This window comes from Aristolochia californica, unplaced genomic scaffold (genome assembly GCF_029961685.1).
Source record: "Aristolochia californica isolate CCGP_79_NKW_82.1479 unplaced genomic scaffold, dmAriCali1.0.hap1 SCAF_15, whole genome shotgun sequence".
Lineage (NCBI taxonomy): Eukaryota > Viridiplantae > Streptophyta > Magnoliopsida > Piperales > Aristolochiaceae > Aristolochia > Aristolochia californica.
This window is the reverse complement of record NW_027181826.1, coordinates 22,974,009-22,999,083: the sequence shown is the minus strand read 5'-3', so window position 1 is coordinate 22,999,083 and position 25,075 is coordinate 22,974,009. Positions and strand designations below refer to the sequence as shown.

Sequence of the window (25,075 nt, the reverse complement as noted above, 5' to 3'; positions counted from 1 at the left end):
TTCCCTTATCCCTTGAAGAAGTTTCTAGCTTGAACAAATCCAAGTCATGAAAAATTCTGCAACTACTAATGGAGGAGATGTTTGGGTGATAGACCATCCAAAACCATCTAGATATGATGTGCATTTGCTTGAGTTTTAAAAAGCAAATGCTAGTAGTTCTTTTTGGTTTTTTTTTTTTTTTTTTTTTTAAGAAATAGATCATTGGTATGAGAGGAAATAACATCAGTTGGTAATTTTTTTGAATGGTTAGATAGTATTATTTGGTCGATAAATATTTTGAATGGTTAAATAGTATTACGATCTTGCGAAGACTATGTGGATCTTTGTGAGGTAAACATGACCTGGCATTGGTGATTCTATGGGTACTGGCAACAAGGTCACTACTATGATTTTGCCTATTTATAGAAAATTCGAGTGCTAGTTTTATATGTGCTTCAGTTACAGTTTTAAGCATTTTTGCTACCAGTTCAACTAACACTGGTTCATATCTTTGACTACTTCAAACAGTTGCTTTAGGAAGCTGGACACCTCCAAAGGACTCTGACCTAGTTCTTATTCAAGTAGTGGAAGAGATAATACCTTTTCTCACAAAGAGGTTTTTGTTGTCTTTCTTGTTCAATAATCTAGTTTTAAGCTGGTACTACAATTTGTTTTCTTGTTGTCTTCTAATTATATTCAATGTATTTTTTTATGTTCATTGCAGTGTAAGTGAAAAGTTGAAACAGTTGGAAGAGATAATACCTTTTTTTATGTGCTTCAGTTACAGTTTTAAGCAAGGATAATGTGAGGATGTTTTATTTAACAGTCCTTTTGGACATGCTAATGGAAATGAATCAGTCTCTCTATTCTCTGTCACACTGCTACCTCTTTTTTCTCTCCTCAACTAAAAAAGTTCCCATTTTGATTGAAATCGTTGATTTCTCCAGTCCATTATGTTTGGCTGTTTTTTAAATTGTGCTGAATCTGCTTTTCTTAACTCAGAAACCTTAATGGAGATTGAAGCTGTCACATGCGTATATTACAACCCATGAGGTTTTTTGCAAGTGCTCAAGCTCATTGGATTGACAGATCAGGGTGTCGGATCACAGACATTGAAAGCTGAGAGCTAATGTCATGAAACTGAAAATAAATCCGACTCCAACCATCATGGTCATGGAGCAAGCTGCCTACCCATAGTTCCAGGTTGGCATGCAAGCTCGCACAAAATTGAGTTTGAGCTAGCACTAGACCGTCAAATTCCTTCGCAAGAAGAGTCCATAGGAAATGCATACTGAGGGACTCATATATCAAGAAAACTTTGGCCCCAATCTGCTTTTGGCTTGTACCCCTTGCTCAAAATTCTGAGGCTTGTGTACTTGTAGATCTTCAAAAAATGCTAGCTCAGGTACCTCCTCTATATTCTTTGAAGGCTGAACCATACAATTTAATTAAACTGAGTATTTCAAATGCAGGACTCCTTCCATTACTTCACAATTAAACAAGATTAGTAATAAAAAAATAAAGTAAAAGTACATTAAGCAGCTACCTGCAGCAGCTCTAACAGACGCCACAACAAGAAATCCACAATCATGACCAAGCAAAATAGCTTCCCTGCCCACGCACCACAATTGAGGTACCTACAAATGAAATATGGACAGCATTCACATATTTGATACAAGTCCTAAAGTCTAAACTATCATGTTCTAGATAATAGACTATATTATCGATCGTATTATGGCACCACCCACTGATACTAGCAAAAACTTCATCCAAGAGGCCAGTGATGAAGCCTATTTATGACAAGTCCAAAAGCCATGCTATGGCGCAACATTCAACGTCAAACAATTGACAAAGGTTGACCCTCTCAGACAGAAATTGCCTTATGGGAAACTCACTTGAAGAGGTTCACCGGATCCACTGTGGGATTGACCTCCCTAGTGCTGTAATTCAGAGAAATTGGAAGCATGTAGCTAGTCTTTTTTCCTATATCATCCTACTATTGGCCATTGGTTAATTTTGATGGAAACTTTAAATGTAATTTGGGCCAGCTAGTTGTGGAGAATTGCAGAAATCATTATGGTATTACTTGTCTCCTACTTCAGTAGATTGGGCACCGTAGAGTCTATGGAAGGTGAGCTTCACTGGCCCCTCCATCGATTGAGAAATTTTAAGGAGTGTTTCTGTTGCCTGCTTGAGGTTCGAGTAAAAGGTTGGTGCAAGAATCAGGTTGAGCCTCCTCAGCATGTAATCCCTATTTAGCTTTGGCTAATAAGAGTTATCCACCTACATCTTTATCATCAACACACAAATCTTTGATGTTATTGACAATTCTCTTTGTATTGCTAATGGTTTGCAAGACTAGGACTGATTGCCTACTTATTGTGATTCCCTCTTGAGCCGGGGCCTAATATGGGCATGTACCACTTCTTCTTCTCTTAAAGGGGTTATTATTCTTCTTCACTTAAATCATGATTATTCAAGAAGTATAGTTCAATATAAGCCACTAAAAGTTTTTTTATTTAGATTTTCAACAAAAAAAAAAACACTTCCTTAAAGTTATAAAAGGAGGTAGTGTCAGCCAATTCCTAGTAACTGTGGGATGTATGGTTCAGCCAGATCTATACTTTGAGATGCAATTAGGTCAACTATCATAAAAACAAAGGACTTGGTGAGTTTCTGTACCAAACACATTGAGATGAACCATTTGTTACGTTTCTTTCCTTTGAACTCAATTAACCAGGAACTTTAGTCAACCATTCTTTTCAAAGAAGTTTATAAAAGAATACCGTGAAAGTCGCTTTAGAAGATTTTCGCTGGGGTAATGCAGTGCGCGGTTGTATACAATCTCTGTTCTTCTGGCCACATCATACCAACTATACAGTTCTTTAATCTGAAATAAAACTAAGATATTAATCTGATCGATGTGCTAAGAACACACACTGATTGACTATTCATTAGGAAAAAATAGATACAAAACAAGAAATGCAATTTAGACGACAGTATTTCAAAAATAGGCATCACAGCTTATCAAAGAAGAGAATCCACTTCATAAGTGGTTAAATAGTAAGATAAAGACAATAGGACAACCTCTCCACATTAAGAGAAATAATAGCAATCAGCTCACAAAAACTCAATTTCTCAAACAGCAACTAGATATATCTGAAAACAACATCAACACTTGAAACAACAACAACAACAACAACTAAAAAATGTGTTTCAGGTATTAGGAAACTCACACGAAGGTGCATAACATGGGGATCAATAGCTGGAAGTATTTTTATAGCTTTCTTAATTGCTTGTACCATATCACTAGGGTCAGGTTCTGCAAGTACAATCATGTCATCAGGTAGAACCTACAGGAGCCACAGAAAGAGTAGTGAAATAATTTATCAAATAAAAAATGTAGAAAAGGCAGAAGCACTAAATCGGGTCCACCAGAGGCAGATAATTTTTTTTGAAATATGTACCTCTGGAACACCCCCAACTCGTGTACTGACAGTTAGCAATCCACAACTCGCAGCCTCCAGAATAGCAATACAAAATGCTTCTGTTAGTGAGCTGCAAAGAAGTAAGCGAGTCCAGATTGGAAGCTGAACTGTCCTTAGAAAACTGTTTTTAGATAGGTATGCATATTTTAAAAAGTGAAAAACCTGAGGGAAAATATAGAGCTAGATTGCATAGACCAAGCAAAGTTTAAACATATACATAAAAAACAAAAAAATACAGATCTAGGATTGGTGAGAGCGCTAGTCTCCAGTATCAATGTGTTGTTGGAGGACTGCGTCTCTTGTGATAAAAATATGCCAAGCAGTAGGCATCCTTTGGTATGTGAATCCATGAAATAGTGGCTACTCACACAGTAAGACCAGACAACATTGCAGAGGAAAAAACTTTTGAAATATGGAGTGGCTAGAACAGAAAACCAAAACTGATAATGGAGAGAACATGATCCAATACCCTCACAGACTGGACAACCATAGACAACTAAGTAGATAAATGGAAGCATGCATGACGGTCACTGCTCAATGAGCTTGAACCCAAGATCTCCCATTTATAAACACCTGATGCAAACATTGAACCAATGCCTAAGACGCTGCACTACAGGCCACATGAATGGAGATACATCTCACAGAAAAGAAACAGCAAAAAATGGGCCTGAAGATGTTTTCACACCTAAAGCAGCAATTAAATTAAAAGAATATTTACTACTATAGCATTCACAGAGTAGATTTGTAAAATGCTTCTAGCATCTGCTGACTGAATGTTAGTTGTTTTTGCTGTTCTTTTGAATGGTCTGAATGATATCATAACATAGTTAGGGGGAGAGGACAGGTATGTAGACAGTTGCACCAGATTGTATAAGAAGATTATATTATGAAAGTTAAAAATTTCAAACTTCAGAAAAGAAACAGGGTACCATAAATGTAAGATCAGAGAAGAGACCACGAAATTGTGATAATAAAATTCCAATTCCTATGTAACGTAATCATATGGGAAACAAAAGGCGATGGATTCTCATGAAGAATACCTGTTCAGAAAAATATGACCAGTAATTAATACAGATCGCACATGAGCATGTGGAACAGGCCCCAACATTTCAACTCTATCTTGTAAAGAGTGCTTCTCCCTCATCTCTTCCAACCGTACGCGTTTTGGCCCGTCTCCTCCAATGATGAAGCGGACCTTTCAACAACAATCTTCCCCGTTAGAGAGAGAGAGAAATAGAGACTAAAAGAAAGCTAATAGTAAACAGCCTACAAACTCTTACCAAGTAGACATACTTGGGTAAAATTACTTCTGTCATTTTCAACAAAAGCGGTAAACTAGTATTTAAACTAGAGTAAGAATATTTATAGCATCACCAGAGATTCCTCATGATCTAGAACTTTGATTGATAGAACAATGCTAACCACCTGAACATAATGGTTTTCATTTAAGTCCTAACTATGGAACCCAAGAATAAAGCTTGTTGGACGATATTGATTTTGAATAGTGTAATTATTTAAATTACTAAAGATTCTTAACATGGAACTAGCAAAAGAAAGTTGAATGGAGAAGAATGACATGGATTGAGCCTTTAGCGCAATGGCCACAAGAAGGGTTCTCAGTGTAAAGTGTTGGGTTCAGTCTCATGGGGGTGTAGATGGTTTCTTGAGTTGTGTGCTAGACCAATATTCCAGAAATGAATTGTTAAAATACAAGTTCGGGGGTATTTTGGTCACTAAATCTAGATTACATACGGTTGACCAACAAGGTCATTAGTAAATTATCTTCTGCCACCCAATCTTCAGTAATAAGCACCGGGGGATCATCAATTATATATTTTGTCATTCTTCTGGCCCTTAAATACATCAAAACTGATCTGGACTAGTTTACATAATTCGATCCATTCAACCGGATCATAGTTATCTGAATAGACTGAGAGAATTTCACATCTGAACTCTTAGAAGTCCTCTAGACAGTAACCCGTGTGTTGGAATCAACCATTAAATATCACCAAACACCACAATTTAGTACACTATAGCGTCAATTAACCAAAGGGAAACACTTTTCCCAAATTTCTATGTTTGCACAATCAAGTGGGTCCCACACCGAATTCAATTAGGGCAATTCAGCATCCAATTCACTCAATTTAGAACCAATAGTGATCAATTCCAACAATTAAGAATGGAGAAGAACTCATGTAGCCTCCTAAATTTAGAAAGGAGAAGTCTCCAAAGATAACCATGATGATGGTTCGACTTCTCAATGAGAGGATAGTCAGTTGAGAAAAATATACAGTTGAAAGACATTTAAAAATGGTTATAATAGTTCAATGGGTGACAATTTATATGATTTCACATGTGAGACATGAATGTCAAGACCTAAGGTCTTTAGAAAAACAATACCACTTCTTAGATTTCAATAGTCTTAAATTCCAAGAAAGGATAAAGATGAATTGCAGGTGCATAAAAAAATGGAGGCAGAGAAAACAGTGAAAGCTACCTGGCATTTTAGATGGTATGGCAACCAATATGCATATCATTATAAACAACTATTATTCATTTGTACTGCAAGGATAATCATAATAATTATTACTAAGCACAGCATCATGTCCTGCCTGCACTATTCCAAAAAATAAAGATGGAAGCATGAGACAAATGACTCACGTTTGGGTACAGACGGCATACTTCTGGAATAACTTCCACTAATAGATCTGCACCTTTTCGATAGACCAATCTACTTATTACAACTATAACAATCTCATCATAACTGAGACGCTTAGAAGCAGGCTTAAACATTGCAGTATCCACAGCATTTGGTATCATGAAGACTTTCTCGGGAGGCAACCCTGACCTCAAAACTGTGTTCTCTTTGCTAGTATGAGAAACACATATTGCCTGATTGATGTCAGCCAAAGTAAACTGTAACACCTTATTCATATGAATGCTTCCAATGTCAGAAAAACCATAAAGTGAGTGATCAGTGAATACAACTCTGTAACCCATAGTTCGTGCATGCATTAATGCTTCATGACAAAGGGTTGAAAAAGCTTGGTGACCATGAACTAAAGATATTTTTTCCCGAACTAGAATTGTTCTTAAGATGGGTAGCGTTCCATAAAAGGTAGGGAGAGTGTTTTGCAAAAGAAATGGTTTCCATGGCACATAGTAGACTTTCAGACCACCAGTCATATACCGTACTCCTGAACGAGTTCCATAAGCATGTGTCATAACCACCACCTGAGATACCACAAAGTAAAAAATGGATGATGCATTCATTGCAATAGCTGAAAATATAAATGCATTTAGCAAAATGTATGAAACCTAGAGAATTATTTTCAAATAAAAATTCAAAAAGGGTTTGCAATCAACCAGAGATTTGTCAGGACTTCACTATGCTTTCAATGGACAATGTTGTTGAAAGTTGTAAGACAAGGGTATTTTGGTAAATTTTCTTATGGATAGTTTGGTCCTTGTTTCCTTCTCTCTCATATACCTACAGACAGATAGGTGCGTCTTTTTTTTCCTTAGAAATATAGGAGTTGATATAAGACTTTGCCGGTGTACCTTTCTTCCCCTAATACCTTCCATTCTGCAAAGAATATTAGGTTTCAGTTATTGGCCTTAGATTTATGTCTATGCTGCTTAATCATGATGGGCAAAATAAGAATTCATTTTATATAAAAAAGAAAGGCAACATAATCTTTTGTTATCTGAAAAAAGTATAAAATCAAAGAGAGTGGAGAGAGGAATTGAAAGGGAGAAGAAGGAGAGAGTTGAGAAAAGAGAGAGTTCTGAATGACTCTCGCTGGGGATCATGCTTGACCACCAATCACTTTCATTAAGTGGATTAAAGTCAATTTACAAAAATGCCCTGACACTTAAAAACAACTAAACCCTTATATCTCCCAATATACCTACTCAAATTACATGAAAATAAAACTAGAGACAGATCTAATCATGTCGAATAAGATAGTATAAACTCTAGACATTACAGCTAGTGTAAAAGACGAAACTAACCTTCAGTAGCAATTTCAGTTAAGTGAATACGAAAGGGCAACAGGGGTCAGGTTTCTCCCTGACAACTGCCTCAGCTTCTGCAGCAATTCTTTCTTCTTCCTCCTCTTCTTTTCTCTTCTAACTCCTTCAGAATTTGATGTTCAACAAAAAAAATGTGCTGACACAATTAAGGGAGAAGTGTCACACAATGCTTTATGTAAGTCCCACAAATGAAAGATCAAGGTCCAGCTTAATGGGTCCACCGCATCCCACTGTCTCAGAAGATTACAAAGGCAAACAGAAAAAAATAGGACCAACAGAATGACATAGTTAAACTACAGGGTTTGGTAATTCAGAGCATGAAGGATGCCTTACATATTCCCAACCTATTAAGACCCAAAAATTAGGAAAATCATAAGAGAGCATCAATTGTTTTTTTTTTTTTTTTTTTTTTTTTTTTTGGGGGGTGGGGATGATGGGTAGAGGGTCTCAGAGGTATGAAATTAGGAGTGCATTAGTGTCATAACTAGGCATCGGAACACACCCATCTTGCAGCTAGCAGCAAGTTCAGACCGCTCATCACATCCCATCTACTGCCTAAAGGATCATGAGAGAGTAGCAAGTTCACAAAATTCAAGACCAAACTTAGTTCTACAACTATCCAATCACTCCTTGTTCTCCAATAAGTCCGTTTTCACTGTGTCCACTATTCATTTTGAGCTCATTGTTATTTATCTCTTCCTTTATGTTTATCATGCAACTGGGCACCTGAGATTGTGCTGGTAGTTGTTGAGCAAACAGTTTATGATGTTCTACTCAAATCACAATATATGGCAAATGGCTAAACATAGATTGGTATCTGTACATACTAATATGTGAAGAGAACAAGATCTTAGTATATGACCTTGTGGCCAAGCTGAAGCAAGCATTGCGATAGGTAGTAAATGTGATTCTCCACACCTCCAAAGTTGGGATAGAAGAAATCCGACACCATCAAAATCCTCAACTTTTTCAGATCATCCATTGCAGCTGCACAAAGAACCCTGGAAGTAAGTGCATATGTAATGTAGAAAACATGAATTGCACCTTTCCTCACACAAAGCAAATGTATTAAACTGTCTGGAAAATGAGTTAGAATAATGAGGCACCAGGTACATATTTTTCACTTTAAGGAAATTAGTGTCAATGAAACTGGACATCTAAAAATTCTGATTTTTGTACAACATTAGTTCTAGTGTTTGTGTGACTGGAATTAACATCAGAATAGAAGTAAAAGCATGGTTGTTCTCAAGAGCCCACTCTCATCCTGCTTGATTTCAACTCTATATTCTTAATAATTATGCAGTATTTGGAATTTCATCAAGAGAAACATAAAAAATGTTCCTGAAAGTGCACAATGAACCAGTAAACTATTTCATACTTCTAATATATTAAACCCAAAGAAGAGAACACAGATTGGTGGGGGTGGGGGGTGTTCCTCTAACTACAAGGGATTAGAGGGCTACCCCTCTGTAGCAAAAGAGTCAGCAAAACAATTTGATAATCTAGGAATATGCAACCAACAACAAACAAGATCACAAATGTCTTGAATTTCAAAAAAAAAAAATGACCATAAGTGCCATGGGGGGTCCTTCTTGCCCGAGCACCAGCTATTAAAAACTGAGTTACCTTCCACATAGAGGGAACCCTAGAAGAGGACTTTAAAAATCTTTAACCCAAACCACAAGGCCAGAAGCTCAGTAGTGATGGAGTCAGTCTCGCCAAGTGGCCATACATAGGAGGCAAGGACAGCTCCAGAGTGGTCCCCAAACACGCCTGAAAAACCAGCAGGCCCCGAGTTCTCAAGGTAAGGGCCATAAGATTTAATTGCACCTTTCACAAGGGGAACCATTCAGTCATGGGGGTGGATCTGGGTAAAAAGAGACGAGAGACAGAGGACCAATTACTTCTCAGAGTATTGCCTCTAGAGTCAACAAGTGCATCCAAGGTACAGAGCCAGGTAATTATATGCATTAAGATACGACCAAATGTGGTGGCCCAAGAGGTGGCAACATGATGGTACTCTTGCAATTGCACTCAAACCCAATACTCAAAGGGATAAAGGAAAGGTGCACCTTCATCATTGTCTCTACAAGGAGGGGAAAGGAGGCACAAGGCAGAGCTGAACGAGACCAGAGAAGGTCAGTGGCGCGTAGACTAGCTTCACAAAGAGGTCAAAGAAATGACACCAAATGCTTCAAGAAAAGGGGCAATGGATGACGATATGATCAATTGTTTCATTTGTGGCGCCACAAAGATCATAAAGAAGGGATGTCAAAGGAGTCGTGCTTGGATAGGTTGTCCTTGGTCAGAATCTTGCCGTGGAGAACACTCCAAACAAGGCTGAAGGCTTCCCGCACCAATAACGTCGGCAAGGGTGGAATGTTGGTTAATTGCAAGTTGAGAGAGGCAAGAGAAGGCCATCCGATGGGGCTATGGCCTACCAAAGATTACCCCAAAAACCTATCTTGCACCATTACCAGCAGCATTTCAGACATTGGCCTTAAAGAGCAAAAGAATCTGAAGGAGATGGAGCGCCAAAGCAGGGAGAGCCGATAGGTGTGACCATTAACAAACCACCAGAATTGGTGCATTCCTCCAAGCTCTCTAATAACAAATTCATACCAAGGAAGGGAAGGCTGAGAATTGTGCCTCCAACACCATTTGATAAGGAGGGGATGTTTGTTTCTCAAATGCGCCTGATGCCCAGGGCACCAATGTGCTTTGGCCAGCAAACATCCTTCCATTGGAGTAAGTGGAACTTGAATTCCGTAGTTGCTCCCTTCCATAAAAAGTTCCTCATTAGTTTCTCAATTCGATTGGCGACATTGGTAGGGCAGTGGAGGAAGGAGACAAAGTGGGAATGCCCACTAAGTAGAACTAAATTAGGACGAGCCTTCCAACTTTGAAGAGATGCCTTCCCTTCCAAGTGGACAATCTAGGTTGGGATCTCTCAATAACTGGGTTTCAAAGCAATCTATCAGAACTTCCAATTAATAGAGCAGGCGAAGATATGTGCCAGGGAGAGACCCAGCATGGAATCCAAGAGCTGATAACCGGGTTTCAAAGCAGTTTATCAGATCTTCCAATTAATAGAGGAGGCTAAGATATGTGCCAAGGATAGACCCAGCATGGCATCCAAGAGCTCATACAAATTGCGCAAGAGAGGCTTTGGTCAAGGTTAAAGCCAAAGAGAGTGGTTTTATATACCGGTTAATTTTCTGTATGAATATCAACTCTAACATATGAAGGAGACCCTTGATACTAAAGATCTGATCAAGATTCCATTCCCCGAAGATTATAGGATCATCCACAAATTGAACAAATGGGACAGGAAGTCACCCATCTTAATAAATAGGGTTAATCCATCCAACTTCCATGGAAAGCTTGAGGTGACAAGGGAGGCCTTCTGCAACTATATTCAAGAGATATATGAAGATTGGGTCGACCTGGAAAAGGCCTCTAGAAGCACAAAAATAACCACAAGCTCCACCATTTAGAAGGATAGAGAACCTGGCTAAGGATAAGAACCCCATGAGCCAAAACATGGAGCCAATAAAGTTTCAATTCACCCTATCAAACGCTTTTTCAAGATTGAGCTTCAGCAAGATCATAGGCCTGGATAGGGGTGGCTTCAAACCGAGCCGGTTCGCGAGCCGCTCGAGTTCGGCTCAGTTCGATTAGTTTTATATCGAGCTCGAGCCGAGCTCGAGCTCAGAAATAGGTTAGTTTATATTAACGAGCCGAACCCGAGCAGAGCCAGGTTTGGCTCGTCGGCTCGCAAACCGGCTCGTTTTAACGAGCGGCGATTCGGGAATCGGGGGACCTCTAAAAAAATTTTCGGGACAGAGAGTCCCGTCTCTTCCCTTCCGTCCTACCCCGTCTGGAACCCATACTTCTCTGCCATTTCCTGCCATTTCCATGCCGTTTCAGCATGATTTTCTCGCAAAAATCACTGTCTGTCGGCGGGTATTCATGGGAAACGGGGGATTTTGGTCTTCAAATCCCTCGTTCTCCCTCTCCCTCTCCGATTCTTCAATCTCTGTCAAAGATTTCGATTTTTTCGTTTTCCTCTACGATTTCTTCCTATTCTATCTTCTTCCTCTTCGATTTCTTCATCCGAAGTTCTTCCTCGCCGACGAACAAAAGCCACGGTCCGACAGGAGGTAAGATTTTTATTTAATTTTTTTTTTTTGCGTCGCCGACCTAACCCTATAAAATCTCTAAATCTCGTTTCGTTTAACCAGTGATTCTTCATTCTTTGAAAGGTTTTGGAGATATCCCCGAACAGCGAACACTCTCTATTTCTGTAAGTTTTGATTTTATTTTTTTTCATTTTTATCTTCTGTATGTTTTCTTTCTCAGCAATTTCGGAGTTGATTTTTGTTTTTCATTTTTATCTTCTGTATGTTTTCTTCCTCTGCAATTTCGGTGTTGATTTTTTTTTTTCAATACGTTTTTTTCCTCTGTGATTTCAGTGTTGATTTTTTTTTTCATTTTTATCTTCTGTAAGTCTAGTTAGCCTTTGGTTGACAGAACTCTGGGGTTCGTTGTATATGTTCCAGATAAAGTTAAATATATCATTTTAATCATTTTTTTACCTTTTTTCCTCAATCAATAAGTTTATCTCGTATCGTTTTCTATCATGTGGTTTTTTTTAAGCACGAAGAGAATTTAGCAGACCATGTAGTTGATTATTATCTTATTACTCACAGGCCTAAACTTTGACCTTCCAATTTCTATCTATATTGCTATCAGCGGTATTGGTTTTAAATGCATAAAATTTCTGTTCTCTCTTAAGAATCTGTTTAAGCTGAAAAGGATCATTCATCCTTTGCTCGGCATTGCATTCTGTACAGTCGTCATTCATATGTTGTCTTACATTTGGTATCCTATACGATTTTCCTGTGGACAAAGTCTCAAAACCCTGCTTCTAGTCACAATATGTGGATTATCAACATTTTCAATGTACAATGCACATCTACTTTTGCTAGTTCACTACTTATATTGATCTCTATTCATATAGATTGTGTCCATATTAATTATATTTTATCTGGTAGTGGACTTTTTTTATCCAAAATGCAATGATTAGTCTTGACCTTTTTTCTGCACCTTCTATTGTGACTTGGTGCTGTTTTTTTTTTTTTCAATAACTTGAGAGAATTAAAATTACGATAACATGCTCTTTGAATCAATTGGGTAGACAAATATCATGTCCTAACTGCAAAATTGTAAAAAAAAAACCCTATCTGGTGTGATCAGAGCTTGTTCTTTCTTCATGTGCCTTTTTCTTATTCCTATGGAACTCTTCCTCTTCCTAAATATAATATTGTGGTCCATAAAACAACCATAATAATTAAATTATTGTTCACCATAATAATTAAATTATTGTTCACCAAAACAAAACTTTTTTTTATGCATATGGAACTCAAACCAATTATGTTACGTTAGACTAGTAACAAGTCTTGTAAGTATGTATTCATCATACATATTAGATCAGAACATTTCAGAATACAGTACATAATTTTTATTTTTAGACCCAATATTTTGTTGAATTGATACGTTAGATATAGACTGATGTAAATTATCTCTCTTTTTTGCAATCGATTTTTATCCTTCCTCTTCAATTTCTTCATCCAAAGTTCTTCCTCGATGACAAGACGAAAGCAACGGTTCGACGGGATGAAAGATTTCTTTTTAATGTTCTATTTTTTTTTCGTCGCAGACCTTACCCTACAAAATTTCTAACTCTTGTTTCGTTTCAACAGTGCTCCTTCATTCTTGGAAAGGCTTTTGGAGATATCCCTAAACGGCGAACACACTTTCTCTTTCTGTAAGGTTTGAATTTTTTTTTTCATTTTTATCATTAATTTCTTGTTATTGAGGTTGTATTTCATCAGAATATTAAAAGAGAATGTTGGTATGCTTATTTCCTTCTCTTAGAAGTTTTAAAATTTATATATAAAAAAGGATCGGTATATTGGACTGGAAACTATTGGGTGCAGGGCTACTGGCTCAAAGAGACCCCGCTGCATTGAAAGACAAGGATCGTTCCCGATTGTCACAACGTCACGTACCTTCCTCTAAGAATAAACAAGTATCTTAAATTATGTGTAGGATTTTTGTTGTTTGGATAACTTTCTTTTCTCTATGTTTTTAATTTGTAATTTTGTTTTTTTGTAGAAGTAAGAATGTCAACACCTCCTTAATTGACATCAATAATTACGACTAGTTCTAGTGTGACTATAAATAGTGACTCAACTCCACCAGAGTCACTACCCTTTGTCATAGAAGTGGACCCAAATGAAATTACCATAAATGAGGATGAAGGTGACTTTACCCATACTTCAAAAAGGCAAAAAAAGTCTCGTGTGGTCGGAATTCAAAGAAGTATCACTTAATGGTAAAAAAAAGGCTCAGTGTGTTCATTGTAAAATTAATTTGAGTGTTATTAGTAGTGGAGTGACCACACATATGAATCGACATTTGAAACGTTGCACTAGTAGAAAAGTGGCAATGAGAAAACAAAAAAATTTAAACTTTGAACCAGTGGGAGCGGGATCTAATGTTGATCAGAGTCCATCTGGACTTCCTTTTATGGATTTTGGAGGAAAATATGATCAAGCTAAAATAAGAGTACTCATTGCTCATTGGATTCTTATGCATGAGCATCCATTTATAATAGTAGAAGAGGAGGGATTTAATTTTGTAATGAAGATGACAAATATGAATTATGAGAAAATATCCTGTAAGACCATTAAGAAGGAGTGTATGGAGGTGTATGAGGCCGAAAAAAAGAAATTGAAAATTTTGTTAAAAGAGATTAACAAGATTAGTCTTACCACAAATCTTTGGAAGTCCCAAAATCAAAAGATTGAATACATGGTTATTACTGGGCATTTTATTGACAATAATTGGAAGCTACAAAAACGAGTCTTAAGTTTTGTGCATGTTCCTCCTCCTCGTCGTGGCGTTGATATAGCAGATGCTATTTACAAGTGTTTGAAAGAGTGGGAGATCGAAAATAAAGTTTTTAGTATTTCAGTTGATAATGTTGCATATAATGATGTTTGTATCAGAGTTTTGAAACAAGATTTTTCAAGGAACAAAAATTTGGTGTGTGGTGGAAAATTGTTTCATGTGCGTTGTTGTGCTCATATTTTGAACTTATTAGTCCAAGATGGTCTTGTTCAGATTAAGGATATCATTGATCATGTGCATGAAAGTGTCAAATTCATAAATCTGTCTGAGGCTAGACTTCGCACTTTTTTCTGAAATTGTACAACAATTAGAACTTGGTGAAAAGAGGTTGGTTATTGATTGTCCAACTCGTTGGAACTCCACTTATGACATGTTGTCTTCTGCATTAAAATTCAAAGATGCATTTTCTAGATTTAAAGTTAGAGAACCAACTTATGATTGTTTGCCAAGTTTTGATGAATAGGAAAAGGTTGACATGGTGTGTGAGATCCTAGAAGTTTTTAATGCAGTTACTAATATAATTTCTGGGAGTGACTATCCTACTTCTAATTTGTACCTTAGTGAGGTATATAGGGTAAAAGAAGTTCTGGATTTTCATTCTACAAATGAAAATGTTTTCATTAGGACAATAGTTAGTAGAATGAAAGAGAAATTTGAGAAGTACTGGGGTGAATGCAATTTATTGATGGTTGTTGCTTCAGTTTTGGATCCAAGGGTCAAATTAAAGTTGATCGAAATGTGTTTTCCAGTGATATATTCTAAGGAGGAAGCTACAATGAATATAAATGTAGTTCAACGCACCTTATATGAGATCTACGATGAATATGTATCTTTTTATAATGTGGATATTGGAAATGAAGAGATTGTTTCAAGTACTAGCTCTATGGGTGTTTCCACAAGTCGTAGGCCTTCATCAAGTTCAGGTTGGTCAAAGTTAATGAGTTATATGAAACAAAAGGATATAGTTAATTCACCAAGGTCAGAATTGGAAATTTATCTTGAAGAAGGTGTATATAGTTGTGAGGAAACTTCACAATATGATTTTGATGTTTTAGAATGGTGGAAAGTGAATCATATGAAATTTCGGGTATTATCTAAGATGGCAGCAGACATCCTTGTAATTCCCATATCCACAGTAGCTTCAGAGTCTACATTTAGTGTTGGTGGTAGAGTAATAGACTCGTATCGTTCTTCCTTGGCACCAAACACAGTTCAAGCTTTGATTTGTGGCAGTGATTGGGTTCGGGTTCTTCACGGTGTAAAGAAAAATCAAAAGGTGAATTTCTTTAATTAATTATTTATTATAAAAAAAATTATTTTATTTGTTAGTTTTATTTATTAAAATTTTGTTTTATGATTACAGCCTGAGAAGAAGAGTATAGAGATAATGCTACCAGCTACATGATTTTTCATGTTCCTCTCATCATGGTAATTTTAATATTTTTAACGACATTAAGTAACTAGTAGTGGAACAATATTTTTTTTTTATCTGACAATAACTAATTTTATTTTTTTGTTTTTGTCATAGGTGGAGATTTTGCTCATGCAGGGACGCATATTATTTTCTAGCCTTAAGAGAAACAACTATAGTTCGTAATTTTATAATGGATTTATAGTTTTTATTTGGGTGATTGTAAATTGATAGTGATATTTCATTTAATTTTGTTGTGTTTGATTATTTTATGGAGCTTATTTATAATGTTATGCAATTTATGAAGTGTTTAGACTAGTTTATGGAGTGTATAAATAATTTCATGGAGTGTTTATGGAATGTATAGATAATTTGATGGAGTGTTTATGGAGTGTTTATGGAATGTATAGATAATTTGATGAAGTGTTTATGGAGTGTTTATGGAATGTGTAGATAATTTGATGGAGTGTTTATGCAGGTATTATACAGGTTGTATGTATATTGATTATGCCCAATTTTAAGTAGAGGTCATGCCGAATTTTATACTGGTATTATGTACATAGATTATGATCAATTTTAAGAAAAAGTTATACCTAATCTTATATATGTATTATATATATGGGTTATGCTTAATTTTATGTAGAGATTATGCCCAATTTTATGTAAAATGTATGTATAATTTTATATATAATTTATTTGATATATATTTTTTGAAAATTTTTAAATGTATGTTGAGGCTTGAGTTCGGCTCGAAGCTCGGCTCGAGCTCGGTTAAAATTTTTGGGCTCGAGCTCGATAACAATTTTAGGCTCGAGACGAGGCTCGGCTCGAAGCTCGGCTCGAAATATTTAAATCAAGCTCGGCTCGAACAAAGGCAGGTTCGGGCTCAACTCGACTTGATGCCACCCGTAGGCCTGGAGCCACGCTTGAAGCAATCAATGGTCTCATAGACAATCATAGTTGTGTCAAGGATGACTCTGCCTTTAATGAACCTAGCTGAAGATGTGATTCATACTTGGCTTCAATCTTTGGGTGAGGACTCTGGCAATGATCATGTAGGTGCTAGATATTAGATTGATAGGCTGGAAATACATGACTGATTCGGCATTCTCAATTTTTGGAGCTAGAGCAATGAATGAGGCACCAAAATCACTGTAAGAGATCCTATTTATGAACAATCATTTGGTTAGAATCTGTTTAAGGGTATTTTGGTCATTTCACCAGTCTAGTATGTACATTGGAAGATAGGCTAAGTGGCATGTTAAAGAGTATTAGTTTCAAATTTGGTAGAATTTTGAGTAGTATTCAATGAGAGCTCAGTACGAATGAGAAGGGAGATGATTCTGTTAGATCTTCAACAGCCCAAGGCAACTAACTTGAACAAGCGAGTATTAGCATCCCCTTCTTTCAGCCAACTATACCGAGCACGCTACTTCAAATAAATTATGTCAAGACTAACAAGATTTTGAAGCTTGGAGAAGGCAGCAAATCTCTCAGAGACTTTAGAAGGGGGTGAGATTTCTACCTTCCTCAATCAGGTTGAGCGCCTCAATTTGGAGCTACAAGGCATTTTTCTAAGCAGAGAGGAAGCTCAGATGGCTTTGGACCAGGTATGGAGCTTACTTTTCATACATTTGAGCTTCATGGCCATGATGCTCTCTTCAGGTACATTGACCTTTATTTCATTCCACCATGTTTCCATGAGCCGACAACAACTTCTCTCTTCCAACCAAGCATTTTCAAATCGAAATGGCTTCCACACCCCCAAGAAATGGTTTTTGTGTCTAAACAAATTAGCTAGACACCAAAAGACTCGTTGCAAGATCACGAGATCTAATGCAGGCTAAGAAGTCGCTCATCAACTGGTCATGACGCTCAAGGGTATTGCGATCCCAAGTGAAAGAATGCCACCAGTGGTCCCAGAGGCTGAGACAAGCCAGCCAGGTTGATGAATTGCACAATTATCTCAAACTATGGATTCAAAAAAAAGATGGAATTTGTTTCCTGGAGGATAATAAGGAGAGCCTTTTTGGCTTCAAGAAAGGCACGGATGGCTTATATCTTCTTCGCTTAGCCCACTCCTCTAACATTCCAAGAGACAACATCATTCCTTGATTTTTTTTTACTTAGAACTCTCCTTGACTTCATTCTTACTAACTCATTTTCTTTTGGAGCCGATCAACTAGTTCCCTCATTTTGTCCCATGTGCCCTGATCAAAATTGGACTTCCGATCCCGGATAGACTCGACAAAGGGACTCTTCCCTTTGGCTTGGCCCTCTCTGGCAAAAAGGTAGCCTTTATCCATGTAAATACTTGGCTCACTAAGTTGTAGAGCCCTGGGTTGATGAGAATCAAAGTTTCCAACCTTGTTCTCTCCATATTCTCATTCAAATGGCTTTTGAAGGCAGACTTCTGAAGTGATTCTTGCGACAGGGTTTAATCTATCGGTCAAACTTAGCTTGAGAGAATGATTCTTCACTTCTAGAAGGGCTTGTTGCCATCATTTGGCTAATAAGGGTGGATGGTGTATGGATAGCAGTAGAGCAAAGGCTCCTGGGGTGGCTTGCTTATGTCTCTTCCTAGTATAGGTGTGAGAGAAAACGGAGAAGGTATGGAGTGTGAATAGCAAAGGTGGTTTGAAGCTTCGAAAGGTAATTCTCGCCAATTTTAGTGCTTGGGGAGGTGGGTTTCTGAATTTGGTAATCTGGCTTGGTGCTAGGAGTTCCAAATTCTAGTTGCCATGCCGGCGAATAGGAGTGATATTAGTAGTGGGTTTGGGAGTTTAAAGTGGGTTTCAAGTTTGGGAGGGTAGAGTCTCAGGATGAGCAAGGCCATCACAATAGTAATCAACGTTGACTTTATCACTGCCAGTTTGACTACAGGTGTGGTCACTAGGGGTTGCAATTTTTCTAGATGAGCTAGGGAGTTTTCAGAATTCAAACTTTGAGTTGGAGGTCTAGGCAGAGGAAACCTGGTGGTGGGCAAGGTGGGCTAGGAAGGGAAGTGAAGGATTACAATCCATACCAAGTTGACAACGGGTTGACTCAAAGGAGCCACTTTCTTTCCACTTCCGAGCACCTTTGCTCTAGTCAATGGATTTTTCTTCTCCCATATACTTTGTACAAGTTGAGGCTCTTCAAAAAGAAAGAGTGATCCTCGATTTGAGGAGACGAAGTAGAAGAAGAAGAAAAAGGTATTGGGGAGCCTACAATGAAGAATTCCACCTGCTATAACAAAAAGTTTTATGTGACCAGAAATCTAAGGAGGATAATAGAAGATGAAGACATTGGAATTTCAAAGAATTTTGAAGCCCAAAGTGTTAAAGAAGAAGAGCTGGAATTTTTTCTTTGCAAGCTAAAGTTGGCAACTCTAGTTTAAGTGGGAGTGTTGAAGAAGCAAATAAAGAAGAGTTTCATATGACTCTCACATAAAAAAAGTCTCACAATAAAAGAATTAATATGGAGGAATCTTACATGAGTCTCACAAAATAAGGTTTTTAGTGTCACCAATTCTCCATATTACACTTTGTTTCTTATTAGGAGTTCTATTTTAAGTGTAACTGGACATGGATAGTTTAATTTAACTCTAATTCTATGTACTCTCTCAATTATAAATATAGCACCCACCCAGTATACTTGAGTGCACACAGTCAAGTTGGGCCAAATTAGCCACAAGAAGTGTAGCACAAGTAGTGTTTCGTGGCGTCGAAAGGTTGTTTTGTGAATGAAGATGCTTAACAAAACAAAAGCATCACAACTAATTCTTGCTATAAAAAATACTACATAATAACAATAATTGAGAGCTAGCAAATGCAATTTTAATAAAGCATGCAGCTACACCCATTTGGAAATTCACAAGAGTCAACTATGTACCAAAAAGAATGGAAAGCCATACAAAATTGAGAACATGAAGAGAGAATTGTAAATAGAATCCAGATCACCAAATACTTCCACATATATTAAAACTTGCTCAAAAGCAAAAGAAAGAAACCTCCCTCATCATTGCGGAGGAAAACTACTGTATTTTTTTTGGAATTTTTAAGGTTGAAACTTCAAAATCAAAGACGCAAGACAGCAAGAACAGCCACAATTCCTCACACTCTTCTACAAGCCTTAGAGGGAGAACGACTATATGATTGACAAAAGAAACTATTTAAAAAATAATAATTCCTCAGTAATAATCCATTTAGTTATTGAATAAAGCTAATTTTGTACCCATCATATGTTTTGTCTCCATCCTTACCCTCTAATCTAGATAAGCCTCTTCTTTATTCCCTAATGAGAAATCTCTCCTTTTCTTGTGAATCTACTCAATCTACGACATCAGCTTTTTAAGTTTGTTTAATCTTTGTAGTCAAAAAGAGGACTACTGAATAACAAGTTTCAACCTTTTAAAACCAGCTAAAGAAAGAAATTATACTAACTTTTAGATGTGATCAATAATGACAAAGCCAAGTAACACCCTAAATCAAGATAAGTTTTTTACACTTTGTTGAACCCATTTAGAATATGACAAGTGCACATGACCAGCCTTCCCGAATAAAACGGGAGATAACAAAGAAGGCAATTGGAGTTCGGCTTATCCAAACCAACAACACAACACTCGTGAATCACAGTTCGGTTTTGTCAAAATTTCTACTTTTTTCTTGCTTCCACCGTTTTGTTTTAGTTTCCAATGCTTGTTAAAAATTGGTATGTAACAGCCTACATTAGCTCTTTTGCGGTTATGCTTGTTAAAAAATCGGTAAGTGATGGACTGCAAACAGACTGTGCCAGCCTATTGTATTTGTTAAATATCTGGCTAAGGCATACTATTATGCGGTGTTTGATTATTGAATAAAGTTTATGCATACTATTATGCGGTGTTTAAGAACAATTTTATGCAATGTATATACAATTTTATGTAGGGTTTATATTCAGAGGTCATGCCCTATTTTAAGTAAAATTTATGCATAGTTTTATGTACAATTTATTATATATGTATTTTATGCAAAGTTTTAAATGTAGGTAGGATCTTGAACCCAACTCGAGCTCGAACTCGGTTAAAATTATTGGGTTTGATCTCGATTCCAATTTTAGGCTCGAGGCAGGGCTCGATTCGAGCTCGAAGTATTTAAATCAAGCGCAGCTCGAACATATGCAGGTTCGAGCTCGGTCAACTCGATGCCACCCCTACCCTCCTCCATTCGAGGGAAAAATCAGTAGACAAAGACATTTTCAGAGCTCGAACATCAGGCTACGCTGCCAGAAAATACTTACCTAGTTAAAAACCTTCCTTGTGCACCAATGCTCACAGGAATCAAACACTACCCAAAAGAAACCTGACTGATAAATATGTTCCAGTGATGATTACAGCGCAGATAACGCGTCATCCAACAGACGTCAACATTCCCCACCACCAGCATGTTCCCCTACCGTTCCACACGATGGAATCGGCAGAGTAGATCACATTTCGAATTTTGTTCAACCCTTTTCCAGTCACAGATCCTATGGTGTTTCACGTCTTTTTTTGAAATGTTGATAATTTTATTTCAAAGAAAGAGAAGATACATCAAAGGAGAAGGGGGGGGGGGGCCTAATTTAGCACAAATCAACAGCCGAATTGGCTGATCCGCAACATTAAGGCCCTTCTCGGCCTTTTTTAGACCACTTATGGTCAGAAAGTTAACAGGGGAAGTCAACCATCATGGGATATCACATCGATCCCCCCTTGCTTCAGATTATGGCAAAGACTCTAGGATGTCCCATTGCAATTGCTCCCGCATACTACCTGGGTCTTCCTCTTACTGACAGTAGACCCTGGATGGGTCTCTGAGCACCTTATGATTGAGCGGCTTGAGCGACGACTCTCCTCTTGGAAAGGTAGGAAGCTCTTCCGCCTTCCACTTGCTTATTTTTTTCTCTCTCGCCATGCTCCTCTCTCGTTGTGCTCCGACCCTCTCCTATCATCGGCCTCTCAACCCTCTCCTCTCTCTCTTTTAACTCTTTACAAACAAAAAATATGAATTAAATACTTTTAAATGGTATTTTTGTATAATTAAATATCTTATTCATTTATTTATATAAAATCATGACTTTTAATATTGTATTTAATTACTAACTTAATAAGTGAAAATTTATATATTTAAAGGTAACAATTTGATTATGCATCTGGATATTATAAAAGTAAACATTTTTGTTTAGTTATTTTATTTTTATATTAAATTAACTTAATATTTTAATTTTAATTTATTTTATTAATTTAGACAAATTTAAAATCTATCTTATTTTATTAATAAAAAATTAAATAAAACCTTCTTATAAAATTTAAATTTATCAAAGTATTTTATATAATAAAATACCATCTTTAAATAGTTATTTAAATTTATAACTTTTAATATTATATTTAATTAATAACTTAAGAGTGAGAATTTAGATATTTTAAAAGTAACAATTTGATTAAGCACATGAAAATTATAAAAGTAAACGTTTTTTTTTAAGTATTGTATTTTTATATTTAATTAAATATTTTTTTTATTTCCTACTTATTTATCTTATTTTATTAATAAAAAAGTTAAATAAAACTATCTTATTAAGGTTAAATCTATCAAAGTATTTTATTAATAAATACCTTCTCCATTTTCCACTACATTTTCCATTGTGCACAGTAACACAAGAAAGTACTTTGCACTGCACTTTCCGTTATACACACTAACATAAAAAAGTAATTCACTTTCATTTTCACTAGGTCATTCACTTTCAATTTCCATTTCACTTTGAAAATGCACTAAACCCCCCTGAAAGTGAAAGTGAATTACTTTTTTGTGTTAGTGTGCATATTAGAAAATACAGAGTAAACAACTTTTTTGTCTTTGTGTGCACAATGTGTGAAGTGCATAGAGATTTTTTATTAATAAAAAATTCTGATAGATTTAACTTTTATAACTTTTACTTAACTTTTTTATTGATAAAATAAAGACAGATTTTAACTTGTGATAAATTAATAAATAATAAATAATAAATTAGGATTACTTAATTAATTAAATATATAAGAATAAAATAATTAAACAAATGTTTGCTTTTATAATATCAAAATAGTTAACCAAATTGTTATTTTGCAATATCTAAATTCTCACTCTTAAACTAGTAATTAAATATAATATCAACCATCATTAATTTATATAAATAGGATATTTTATCATATAAAATTAGCCTATAACTCTTATAAGATAGTTGTACTTAACTTTTTTTCTCAAAAACTAAAGGAAGGGTTTGAGGAGGGAGAAGAAAAAAATTGGTAGTCCCCCACCACCCCTCTCTTTAGCTTTTGAGAAAAAGAAAAGTCCCTTCTTTCCCCCCCCCCCCCCCCCCAACCCTTTTTTTCTTCATTCTCCCCCCCTCACCCTCGGCTTGCCTCCCCTTTCCTATTTTTTTCCTACCCCAGTCCACCCTCCCTCAATTATTTTAGGGTTTGGGTATTCATGTTAGGGTTTGGGTTTGGGCTTACGATTTAGGGCAATCGTGTCAGGGTTAGGTTTAAAGTTTAGGGTTTGGGTTTGGGCTTAGGATTTAGTGTTTGGGTTTAGGGATAGAGGATGTAGGGTTTAGGAGTTTAGGAATTTGGATTAGGGAAATCAATTTAGGGTTAGGGTTAGGACTTAGGGGGTAATCCATCAATCAAGTCATCAATTAACAGAAAATAACAGTGCAATTAAATTAAATTTAAAAAATCATCAATTAACATAAATTCAAATAAATTAAATCATAACATGAAATTAAATACGGAAATTGAATCATAACAGCAATTAATTTCATTTAAAGACATACAGATACTTAATTTCAGTTTAAAAAAAATTGATTTACTGTAATCAACTCAATAAAATAACACAGAATTTATTAACATAAATTAATTTCATTTAAACAGTGCAATTAAATTAAATTTAAAAAAATCATCAATTAACATAAATTCAAATAAATTAAATCATAACATGAAATTAAATCAACTAATGCAATTAAATACGGAAATTGAATCATAACAGCAATTAATTTCATTTAAAGACATACAGATACTTAATTTCAGTTTAAAAAAAATTGATTTACTGTAATCAACTCAATGAAATAACACAGAATTTATTAACATAAATTAATTTCATTTAAAGTAATGCAAAATTTAAAGACATACAGATATTTAATTTCAGTTTAAAAAAAATTAATTTACTGTAATTCATTACCAATCCAATTTCACTAAATTTATTAATTAATTATTAACATAATTTATTAAACTAAACACTTAATATCAACCATAAACACATAAATTAAAGATAATTATCGAACAATTGAAGAAAAACCCTAAATTCGCAGAAATTTAAAAAAGTCACAGATAGGGCTAGAGTACAGTACCTTTGGTGTGATGTGAGAGGTTTTTTAATTTCGGGTTACAGAAATTGAGAGAAATTTAGGGTTGAGGGCTCAAGATAGGGGGCGACGAGGATGAGATGAGAGAAATTAGGGTTAGGGTCTGAGAGAGGGGCGACGAGGTTGAGATGAGAGAAATTTAGGGATAGGGTCTGAGAGAGGGGCGGCGAGAGAAAGAGACGATGAGAGAAAATGAGAAGGACGTCGGCAGATGAGATGTGGAGGGGCACGGTTGAAGCAGAGAAGAAGAGAAGCCGAGGAGGGACGAGGACGCAAATGAGACCCGGAGAGATGGTTAGCAGGAAGAGGAGAATCGATCGACGGCGAACAGATCGACGACGGCGAGCGTGGGCAGAGGACAGCGGAAAGCTAGAGCGAGAAGGGAACGTGGGAGTGAGGAAGGCTGTGTTTAGAAATTGGAACACAGAAAAGTGAAAAGTGGACGGAAATGAAAAGGAAGAGAAACGAAGAGAGAGAAAAGAAAGAAAGAGAAATAGAAGACGAAGAGAGGGAAAAGAAAGAAAGGAAATATATATATATGGAAAATAAAAAATAAAAAATAAAATAAATTTAGTAATATTTTTTTTATTATTTGTTTTCAAGTTTATATTTTTTTACCTTTTTATCCTTTTACCCTTTTATTTTCTTTTCTGTGCTTACAAATAGGCCATTTGAAGGTGAATTCACTTTAGGCCGTGTTAATGCCCTTTAAAGTGAAAATGACTTAAAACCTGTTAAAATGAATAACTTAGGGATATCACTTTCATTTATACTTAAGAAACATAAGTGA

General features: G+C 36.2%; 1 protein-coding gene across 2 annotated transcripts; it reads right to left on the bottom strand.

Moving 5' to 3' along the window:
• Positions 1 to 962: 962 nt before the first annotated feature.
• Positions 963 to 24,738, bottom strand: LOC137951392 (phosphatidylinositol N-acetylglucosaminyltransferase subunit A). 2 transcript variants are annotated; one of them, XM_068798012.1, is made up of 9 exons: positions 24,271 to 24,738; positions 8,365 to 8,489; positions 6,129 to 6,701; positions 4,508 to 4,662; positions 3,447 to 3,537; positions 3,216 to 3,332; positions 2,766 to 2,869; positions 1,526 to 1,616; positions 963 to 1,409 (listed from the first exon to the last, which is right to left on the bottom strand). In XM_068798012.1, the coding sequence occupies exons 2-9, from the start codon at positions 8,482 to 8,484 to the stop codon at positions 1,287 to 1,289; spliced, it is 1,374 nt and encodes a 457-aa protein (XP_068654113.1). In that variant the 5' UTR covers positions 8,485 to 8,489; positions 24,271 to 24,738; the 3' UTR covers positions 963 to 1,286. The 2 variants fall into 2 exon arrangements, with proteins under 2 accessions (XP_068654113.1, XP_068654112.1); XM_068798011.1 differs by lacking the exons at positions 8,365 to 8,489; positions 24,271 to 24,738 and adding an exon at positions 7,482 to 7,569.
• Between the last annotated feature and the right edge of the window lie 337 nt (positions 24,739 to 25,075).